Source organism: Electrona antarctica (assembly GCF_951216825.1).
Source record: "Electrona antarctica genome assembly, chromosome: 8".
Taxonomy (NCBI): Eukaryota; Metazoa; Chordata; class Actinopteri; order Myctophiformes; family Myctophidae; genus Electrona; species Electrona antarctica.
This window is the reverse complement of record NC_136789.1, coordinates 44,682,229-44,693,489: the sequence shown is the minus strand read 5'-3', so window position 1 is coordinate 44,693,489 and position 11,261 is coordinate 44,682,229. Positions and strand designations below refer to the sequence as shown.

Sequence of the window (11,261 nt, the reverse complement as noted above, 5' to 3'; positions counted from 1 at the left end):
GCCAGGCTAAGGGCCTAGGGCAGTGTGACCTCTCTTGCGCTCTATGGATGCCGGACGGAGCCCGTGTGGGCGTACACAGTAGCACGTCAAAGATAGGAGGCAATATCAAAATGGGGCGTCCTCCTCACTGACTCACTCCGTCCTCAGCTCAGCTGCATTAGTTTATTGACATTACATCCTGTGGTTTACTCCTCTATGCTGGATTCTGTGGTCGACTACATTTTATACCTTGTCGGTAGGGATGAAAACATTTGATGTTGGCTGAATCTCATATCTATTTTGAACATCATGCTGAACACTGTTTATATTTGCATGAAAATGTTTGATTTGCACGTTGTCAGTTGAAATAGTCATGGTTACTTGATTGGCTGTTAAAATACCAGTACTCTTTTTTTCCAATGTTATGATTTAATGAATATCTATTTTGACTTTTGAGAGATTAGTAAACATGCTGGGCCTGCAAGCAGCAGCATTTAGCAGCAGCAGGACACCAGGAAAGAGTGCCAGGAACTAGGGTTATGAATAAAAACAGTAGGATATAGCTAGCCGCAATTTGCAACTCTAGATTTGTTTATAATGGGATGAATCTAGAGTTGCAATACCCTCCATTGACTCCCCACTCATCATTTTGCGTTTGCGATCTGCTTGTCTTAAACGACGTTAAACTCACCAACATTGCAGCTGTAGTCCAAGCTTGAATTATTCTCTTTCAATCTGCCGATCTTGTTTTTCATAAAAATCCCCCGTAGACATGTTATGAGCTACTTTCTGTCAAGAAATTCTGTGCAAGTGATTCTTTTTCTAAGTGCTGGAGTTTGGAAGCGCTCGTCGTAAGTCACTGAACGTCCCTGCATGCATCTGTTTCGCATTTGCACATAATGCAGGAGGCAGCAGCGCGACCCCTTAATACAAACGAGCGCTTCCAAACTCCAACATTTCTTCTTTTTGACAGAAAGTAGCTCATAACATGTCTACGGGGGATTTTTATGAAAAACAAGCTCGGCAGATTGAAAGAGAATAATTCAAGCTTGGACTACAGCTGCAATGTTGGTGAGTTTAACGTCGTTTAAGACAAGCAGATCGCAAACGCAAAATGATGAGTGGGGAGTCAATGGAGGGTATTGCAACTCTAGATTCATCCCATTATAAAAAAATCTAGAGTTGCAAATTGCGGCTAGGATATAGCATCATTTAGACTATGTAATGTGGTTTGTAACTTGATCAATAACAATGATGGATGATGTAGATCCACTTTGGATATCTTGGCTAGATGGCTGCTATCCTAAGAACATGGCTTCTGGACTTAAAAGTAATCAATAAGCTTTCACTTTTTAATGCAAAATTGTAATCATCATGACATGTTCTAAACACTAGAAATTGCCATTGATTGTTGGTACTGAAAATTCAGTAACATTGTTAGCCTCTCGTTACAGAACCCTGTAGGCTGTTAGCCGCAATTTGCAACTCTAGATTTGTTTACAATGGGATGAATCTAGAGTTGCAATACCCTCCATTGACTCCCCACTCATCCAATTTGGTTTGTGATCTGCTTGTCTTAAACAACGTTAAACTCACCAACATTGCAGCTGTAGTCCAAGCTTGAATTATCCTGCCGAGCTTGTTTTTCATAAAAATTCCCTGTAGACATGTTATGAGCTACTTGCTGTCAATAAATTCTGTGCAGGTGATTCTTTTTCTAAGTGCTGGAGTTTGGAAGCACTCGTCATAAGTCACTGAGCGGCCCAGCGTACCACCTGTTTCGAATTTGCACATAATGCAGGAGGCAGCAGCGCGACCCGTTAACAAAAACGAGTGCTTCCAAACTGCAACACTTAGAAAAAGAATAACCTGCAGAGGATGTCTTGACAGAAAGTAGCTCATAACATGTCTACGGGGGATTTTTATGAAAAACAAGCTCGGCAGATTGAAAGAGGATAATTCAAGCTTGGACTACAGCTGAAATGTTTGTGAGTTTAACGTTGTTTAAGACAAGCAGATCACAAACCAAATTGGATGAGTGGGGAGTCAATGGAGGGTATTTCAACTCTAGATTCATCCCATTATAAAAAAAATCTAGAGTTGCAAATTGCGGCTAGTAGGCTGTATACCTTTTTTGTATTTGGGATGACATCCCAAATACAAAAAGGTTCCGAAAGGTGCTATAACATTGTCTGTTGGAGCTTTTTAACCAGCATAAAAAAGGTACTGTAGATTATATTTGGCTTTGAATGTGTGATCAGTGTGTCAGGTTGCTCGTATGCGGTTGTAAAATGGCCATGATTCAACTTTGTCTTATGTTCCCTCAGGTCTGAGTTTTGTGACACAAGTGATGCTGATGAAAGGAACAATTGCATTTCCCCCTCCCCTGGACATCCGTTCTCATCCAAACGCACAGGAGGTGTTGGATCAGCATGCTTCACCTTCCCGACCCTCCAACATCTTTACACCCTGTGCTCCTCCACCACCACCACCACCACCTCCTCCACCTCCTCCACCACCACCACCTCCACCTCCCCCACCACCTCCACTCCTGGAACCACCTGGATTTACTCGGGGTGCCCAGCGCCATTCCATGAAGAAGGTGAACTGGGATGCCATCCCCCGCCAGAGCGTCATAGGGAAGTTGAACGTGTGGACGTGCGAGCGGTCGCACAAGAATCTTGTGCTTGACACCCACATCATGGAGGAGCTGTTCAGCTTTGCTGAGAACAGATCGGCCCCACAACAGCAATCCCACAGTCTGGGTCGCAAGGGCTTGCCTCCGTTAACTCATCAGACACAGGTAATTGGCTAGCTTCAACCACCTAACCCTAACCACCAGGAGTTGAAGTTCTCATAGAAACCTATTCATCATTGAGGAAGTGGTCAAAGATTCAGTCATAAATTAAACAACACCTGATATGTTGCTTCCCCGTAGTCAATGCTAGATGTCATGCTGAACTCTGAGGTGTCTCCAGTGTTTGCTTGTTTGTTTGAACGGTTTTGGACCTGCTGTAATAATCAGCAGTTTCTCTCTCTAGGTGTCAATTCTTAACTCCAAGAAGAGTATGAATCTTACGATCTTCCTGAAACAATTCAAGAGGTAATGGGCCGCAAAATGTAATTTTTCATACTTTCCTGTATGAGAGAAACTGCAATTTGTATACAGCATAACTTTTCTCCCACCTAGGATTCAAACCTGGGTCTCTCGCATGAAATGCCTAATTTCGATGGCAATCCCCAGCTTGTCCAGGGAGATGTTGTGCTTATGAGCTTTAGGCAGTACTGTACTACTTGTGTCTGTGTCCTACCCAACACGGGGTCTGAATATCTCAATAGAAGAGTAGGTAGACCACCTCAACCACTGCAGATGTGCTAGTTATATCGTAGTTATACATTGCTAGTTATACTCAAAATAATATTTTATTAATTCACATTAGTTCTGGATTGCTTTTATTTTTTAAGAATTATTTATGGGCTTTTATGGAGATGAGGAGAGACACGCAGCAAAGGTCGTCGGGATCGGGATTCGAACCCATGACGATCTGTCAGGCTGGCATTGCAGCCTAGGGTGCCCGGGACCAACACGCCGGTGGCCCAGGCCTGGATTACAGCTTTAAACTGCATTTCTATCTTGTTTGTCAAAAACATGGCCATGTTTTTCAACCGGTGCTAAAGTTAAACGGAGTGACACATTGTAATGCACATTCTAAAGCTCCTTTGCACTATATAAATACACCATTTACCATTTGGAGTGCCACTACATTTTTTTCTCACAGGGGAGCATGAGTAAGCATAGAGAATGGGGCTTCACTCTACGAGTCACAGCCCTCCCAAAGGAGTTACAGCAGCAGAGAGAGGAGCACTGTAACTTTATGCCAAACACTGTCAGACAGAAATTAAGTTTGACTTCTACCGGTATCTTATTCCATATTCAAATACATTCAAATTATCTTTTAACTTGATAACATCCGACATCATCACATTTGAGCAAGTTGCTATGGCAAAATCTAGCCCAATGAGTGTTTCTGTGCAAAACTAATGCTTGGAATGGCTTCAAGCATCATGAAAACCCCCTAGTTTGATATGTCACATGTTACTCAAAGCATAAGGAAATTTAGAAAATATTGCCTTATAATAGGATGTCAATGGTGGCCATACGGTACAGGCCATTTTCAACACTTTCCCCTCAGACAATTCCAGGCAACTTTTTTTCTGTTATTCAGGATATATTGAAGATGCAAAATCAGCTGAGTTTGTTTTTTTTGCAATTAGATTGAGGTTGACCCTTTATTTTCCATAGATTTCCTGTACTATTACTCGCAATATAGGATACTTACTGTATGATATGTTTACCTGAAGTAATATTATATTCTTGATCTTCTAATAACTATGTGCCACACTTTATAGGGTGGCGTCGTGGCCTAACGTTACGCCACCGACCGTTTCCGTGACAACAATTACGGTATTTCAAAAATAGGATAAAAACTAGGAACATAATCACATGCTGAGCAGCAAGGTCAGAACAACAGGTTTATGCCCTATGAAAGTTGGTTGTTATTTATATTTTACTGTAGAGTGCAGTTTGTGAACTGTTGAGTTGGTCATTTAAAGTCTGTATAAAAGTCTGTATCAGGACAAGAAGTTTTTGCTGTGTATTTTATATCATAGGTTCAACCATTACATTTGCCTGTTGAAATTGATCTTGGGTCTGGAGTGGACATCATTGTGAGATGTTATTGTGAACTAAATGTAGTGTGCAGTGTAACTGAAGAGTTTCACCTAGTGTTATGTGCAGTATATGAGCCTTATCATGTTGATTATATTGACTTTCAGTTCCAGCTTCAGGTCTCAATTTGAATACCAAATGCACCTCTCAAGCGTGTGCGTCAACAGCGGAGCACTGTAACAACCTTGAATAATATTTCAATTTCAAAACGTATTAGCAGCCTTCGAGTGGTGTTATCAGGTAGAGCTTCATTGTAAACACCTCCTTCTCTGCTGTCATTAGAATGAAGCTACCAGAAGAGATGAGGGGTGCAGGAGTAGGGGGTACAAAACCATTTAAATTGTTTTAAGTTATTCTTATTAGACCGGCGGGTGACAGCTGACTTGGGCGCCACGCAAGTCTGGAACAACAATTGTACAATCGCGGTTCTCAGTCTGATCAAATTGCTACTAGGCAGTCCCTGGTCATAACACACACACACACACACACACACACACACACACACACACACCATGTTTGAGTCTGAGAGAATAGAGATATACATTAGATAGACAGATCTAAAACGCAATCTTGAATACATTTAAAGATCACATATGGGACCAAGAAGTTACTTGTTAGTTATTCATACATATCAGGGCTCACCTACCACCTTACTTAATATTTCAATTGTCCCTTGTCTCCCTCTACAGGCCAGTCAATGAACTGGTTGAAGACATTCGTCATGGGAACTGGCTCCGATTTGGATCAGGCAAACTCAAAGAACTGTGTAAAATGCTTCCAGAGGAAAGTGAGGTAGCTACAACTCTACAGTTCTCATTTAATTGTCTTCCTTCCTTACTTGTCATCGGTTCAATATTTAATCAGAACGACATATTGTGAGGAGAGAGAGAGAGTTGATGTAAAACCTGGTGATACAAAACCCTCTTTTCACTGTTTTTAATGATTTTATTCCTTAGCTTTTAGTGTTAATTTTCTTCCTCTAATAAAGTTGTTTTTATTTGTTGCTTCCTCTTTAGGTACTCTGCACTATATAAGTTTGAGTTATTAAAACATATTAGCCAGTGTTTGTGTGATTGTACAGGTGAGACAGCTGCTGTCCTACAGTGGAAACCTCGCCAAGTTACCCGAGGCTGATCAGTTTATGGTGGAGCTGGTAAAAGTGCCACGGTAAGTCTTGGTGCTTTACTTTTAAATTGAAATGAGCACACACCACTGTCTATAAAGACAATTATCAATTTGCACGAAACTATACTTGAGGAATACAGTGTGTAAGCAAAGTAGCAAACCAAAATGAATTGGTGTGTTGTGATGTTATCTTTTAGCTATGAGGACCAGCTGAAAACATTGGTGCTCAGGGAGGAGTTCTTTCCTCTTATGGAGGAGGTGAAGAACTCCACTGCAGTGTTGACCAAGGCAGCTAAAGGTAACATGCATACATCACGTAATACCAGATCAAAGAGTTATTCTTATGCTTGAAATTCTATACAAAAAGAAAAAAGCTAAACACAATATACAAGACAACATATAGAATAATAATAATGATGGTAATAATAAACTTTATTTGTAATGCACCTTTCATGACATCAAAATCAAATGTAGCCCAAAGTGCTTTACATAATAAAACAATCAACAAAAGAAAGATAACACAATATAACAAGATCAAAAACATGATCAAGAACAAATTAAAAGGAGTCCGGATCGCAATTAAAACGGCAAGAACAGAACATCACTATATCAGTCATGTCACTGGACCTCAAGACCCTTGTAGAGTTATTGGGAGCTAGAAGCTCCGATATGTACAGTGGTGCCAACCCATTTAAAGACTTAAAACAAACATTACAATCTTAAACTGAATCCTGTAACGAACAGCTAGCCAATATAGCTAGGTACTGTAGGCAAGAATCGGGGAGATGTGATCACATTTCCGCAGTCCGCACCCCTTTAAAACTCAATGGTCGCCAAGGACTTATTTAACTTCTTTTTCATGATGTCCTGGAGCGCCAAGGACGTGTTTTTCGTGTTTTATAACATGTTTTTTTTTTTAGACTAGAAAAATAAATAAATATATAAAAGATTTATGGTGGCGGTCTGGGACTTTTGGCGCCCCCTGGTGGCGGTGAATGAGTAGGCAAATGGCCACGTTTTGGACCAACTGTAGTCGTGACAAGCAGGCTTGGCTAACGCCATCATAAAAGTGCATTACAGGAGTTGAGTCGGGTTGAGATAAAAGCATAGATAAGACGTTCAAAATCAGAGTGTACAGCAGACTTGACTTTGGCTACACTGTTCTTTGTCTCTCTCTCGCTCCCTCTCCCCTACAGAGCTGTTGGACTGCGATGATCTCCACTCAGTCATTCGTCTGGTGTTGAAAGCTGGGAATTACATGAACTCTGTGGGTATTCTTCCTACTGTACATAATTATACAGTTTTATCAACTCCAGCTTTCATCGTTAAATCCCAATCCTATTTATTATAAATTATTAGAATGTGTCAGTCTTTTTGTCAGTTTAATGACTGAGGAATTACTAGGGTTTTGCTTGCTTATAATTATTCACTCAATACGTTTATCAGCCAAATACCGCAAATGTATATTGTGCAGGGTGGCTACAGCGGCAACGCCATTGGCTTCAGGATGCCCTCACTCCTCAAGCTGGCAGACACAAAGGCCAACAAGCCTGGCATGAACCTGATGCACTTTGTTGCCAAGGTGAGAAGTGGGTGGGTATGTTGGATGTACCAATCACTCCTCACCACACTGATTATCATATGTTCTTTTAAGGTTGCCTGCTACTAAATATGAATCAAGATGAAAGACAAATATCAGCCGTCTTGTGGATATAATTGTAATAATAGTTTTTGAATATATGTTCTGCAAGTACACTGCAGTAATACTGTATACCCCATTATGTAGTGTATCTTATTGTAGTCCTACCAGTTTTTTTTTATTAGATTTTCTTATGCATTGCTTGTCAGGGCACTATGGGCCAAATTAAATACCTTGGGCTGCAGTGACATCTGCGTCAGACGCGTCATAGTTAATGCATCTTCAATGCAAGCCAATCTGAGATGCATCTATTTCCCATTTTATCTTGCTGGGCTATTGGCAGTGCCGGCAGGGGTGCTGGTTTTCCGGTGTGTAGTTCGTAAATGTGCCAACGCACGGCGCTTCTGACCCATTGCCATTGGTTGGTGCGCAGTCAAGATTCACCAGTGTTGAACCCGACGCTTTACTCGTGTCGGAGTTCATGCGCTCCAGCACTTACACTTACATGGAAGTGAACAGGGAAGCTGCTGCATCCGATGCAGCTAATGCATATCTGTGACTGTAGCTTTATATGGTAACTCTGACATGGCACTGACATCTTATCTCTGATTATTGTCTCCAACCTGAAGCAAGCAGAGGTCATCGACCCTGTGTTGCTGACGTTTTCCAGCCAACTTGAACATATTGGAAAAGCATTAAGGTTGGTGGCAGATGCAGCACGTACTGTACTGTGACTGTCAGTCATTTTAAAAATGTTTGATCTTTTTCATTTCCTATATTGTTTATATGTTGGTGACTGTGTAGATGTTCCAAAGAGGAGGTTGAGATGGACTTCCAAAGAGAAGTCCAGAAGATCAAGGAAGTAAAACTGTTTGCCAGCAGACAACCTGATCTATTCCAACACCTTGAGACGTTTATCTTGGTGAGCATGTTTTTTTTCTGAAGTCTGAAACACAGCAGGCCTTTAGGTTTCAGTCAGTCATGCTAATTTACATTTGATTGAAAACTAATATTGCATTTAGATTTCCCTTTGTCCATCTTCGGTGCTAAAATGCTTCTTACTATCTATGTTTTTATTCTGCAGAGGGCTGACGCTATGCTGTCTGACGTGGAACTGTCTCTGCAGGAGCTCGCCTCTCAGAGTCGTGCTGTGGCAGAGTTTTTCTGTGAAGACCCTTCTGTCTTCAAACTGGAGGAGTGCTGCTCCATCTTCAGCTCCTTTTGTAGGAAGTTTGACGTGGCCATACAGGTGAGACTGATGGCGTTACAATGTAATGTATAGGCCATGGTGGCCTAAATGTTAGTGATATGCGGCCAAGAGTTTCCCCAGACCAGCAGGAATAACCTGGGTGGGTGAATGACCAACCAACCTCTTCAACGCCCACTTTTGAAGTGCCCTTGAGCAAGGCACTTAACCCCTAACTGCTCAGGTGGAACTGCTCATACATTGGCTTAGTAAACCTAGTACCCTGAATAAATATAATCAAATTAATAATAGTACCTGAAATGAAGCTGTACAGACAGAAAACACACTGGCTGGTTTAAATTCAAACTCCTCCCTTTACTCTTTTGCAGGAGAATCGTGTGCGTGAGGCAGCAGAGCTCAGGCGCCAGCAGAGGGAGAGCATTAATAATTCTACAAGACGTCCCTCCGCACGATCTGTAACCAGTGAAGATTCCCAGTCTTCCATGGTAGCTTCCAGCTTGGAGACGGTCCTCCACAGCTTCCTCAGTACATCTCGGGAGGGAAGTGTCCGAAGCAGGAGACGTGCCCTTTCCCCGATCACAGGATCCCCTGCACTGGTAGTAGTATCCTCCCCAGAGGTCCTCTCCCTGATCGACATGTCGACAGAAGAACTAGAGGACTCAGGCAGAGGCCCGGAGCGAAGCCCTGAGAAGAAACAACCCAAGCTGCAAGGAGATGGGGTGGTAGAGGGGACCAAGCCTGCTGTGGTGAACGAGCAGAAAGCTGAGAAGATGCATAAGGTGGTCTGCCACCGCCACAGCCACAAAGTCCCAGACAGCCCACGCAGAGTGGATACTTCCCTCGATTCCCCTGTCATCATAGGTACCCCGGAGCCCAGAAACAGGGATTTGGTCTCCCTCGGTAGCAATTCCCCCTGGACTATACTCAGCCCCTTATCCTGCCCTCGGTCGAACACTCCCCGGCAGCGCAACAAACGCAATCTCCGCCTCAACAAAATCCTGTCTTTGCCCAGCGGAGACGACTTGGATGAAGGAATTTGGCAGCTGTCCCCAAATCCCGGCTCACCATACTCCACCTCTACCCCGACCACCCCCACCTTCCCCCGTATGGCCTCTCTCTCTGCCGGACAAGATGGTGGTGGCGGTGGCGACCATCATTCACCCTGTTTCCCTGACCCAAACAGTCCAGCATCCTCCAGAAAAGCATCTGGGGAGACTGCTTCTCTTCCTGATTGCCCAGCTCAGAGAGTAGCCTCCCAAGGTGCGATCCCAAGGTCTATCTCCCTGGATGACCACAAGGGATCCGGCTCTTGGCTGGGGGACTTTTTCAAGAGAGGCGTACCTCAAAAAACGACCTCAACAGAGTCTTTGAAGGTGGAGAGAGCTAGAGGTTCCTCTGAATCTCCCTTGATTCGCAGTGCAGAGGAACGCACTTCTGGGTTATTTTCGTTTTTAAAACGTTCACGGACCAGGAGTAAAACTACCAGTATAGAAATTAAGACAGGAATTTGCTAGTAGTTTTATTTGAGTTTGTCTTTCGTCTTCATTTAACTTTTTGTCTATGCTAGCTTTTTGTCTATGCTGGCTTTTGTCTATGCTGGCTTTTTGTCTATGCTGGCTTTTTGTCTATGCTGGCTTTTTTTTAAATGTTTTTGTCTGTTTTAATAAAGGGTAGATTTCTACCCAATGTCAATTTTTAATAAACTTTTAAAACCATGTGAAAATGTGTTTTTCAGCACTGTTAAAAAACTAATATTGTCCCATGATCTAAACGGGTATTTACTATTGCCTTAAAATGTCCATAATGTTATCTGCCCACACTATTGTAAAAAAAAAAGCGACAAATGTTATTGTAGATTGTGAAAAGTTACTTTTGACTAGGAAGAATTAAATTAATCTAGAATACATGTCCAGTCTAGCTAAATGTTAAAATGGACACTTTTAAACTATCTTAAATTGACTTTTTATAGCATACATTTGTTGTACAATGTCTGTTGTACAATTGTTGTTTATCATTAATTTTCAATATGACTAGTGAGAATACAATTTTATGTAGGAGAAATGTATGTACTAAAATTGAATTACAGATAGGAGTGTGGTTCGATGTTAAAACGGCTTGCCGTAGGTGGTCTACAACCACTGGTAAAATAAGCACTCTCATTTACTGGTGTTTCGCCCATATTTACGTGTGTTTAGGCATAGTTTCTGTGAGGGTTGGGCACAGTGTTTGAGGTTTAAACATACCGGTATATTTCTCTGCATGACAAAGTACTTGCTTGTGCCGTAAAGTGCATGATTTTCTGCGCACTTTACAGTAGGCTACTTCACGTTCATGAAAGAATTTGCAAAATGAGTTGAGGCAGGTAATCGGTAAATTAAGAAGTCAGTAGAAAATACCCTGCTCATTATGAGACGGTAAATGTTAATGGTTAAAACTAGACATAACATCCCAGTGGTGCTATAGTCACTATTTTAATTTAAAATGTTATTTACTTTCTGTTCAGTTCAAACACTGCCTACTCCTGGAGTGAATGACTGTCTACAAATATAATGTATAAATGTAAGTAAATGTATCCTATAGTA

General features: G+C 41.9%; 1 protein-coding gene across 1 annotated transcript; it reads left to right on the top strand.

Moving 5' to 3' along the window:
• The first annotated feature begins 50 nt into the window (after positions 1 to 50).
• fhdc3 (FH2 domain containing 3) lies at positions 51 to 10,394 on the top strand. Its single transcript, XM_079508375.1, has 12 exons — positions 51 to 235; positions 2,307 to 2,782; positions 3,021 to 3,082; positions 5,398 to 5,500; positions 5,790 to 5,875; positions 6,031 to 6,131; positions 7,030 to 7,100; positions 7,308 to 7,415; positions 8,102 to 8,172; positions 8,277 to 8,394; positions 8,557 to 8,721; positions 9,048 to 10,394. Exons 1-12 carry the CDS (start codon positions 196 to 198, stop codon positions 10,191 to 10,193), a joined length of 2,547 nt encoding a protein of 848 aa, XP_079364501.1. The 5' UTR covers positions 51 to 195; the 3' UTR covers positions 10,194 to 10,394.
• The last annotated feature ends 867 nt before the right edge of the window (positions 10,395 to 11,261 follow it).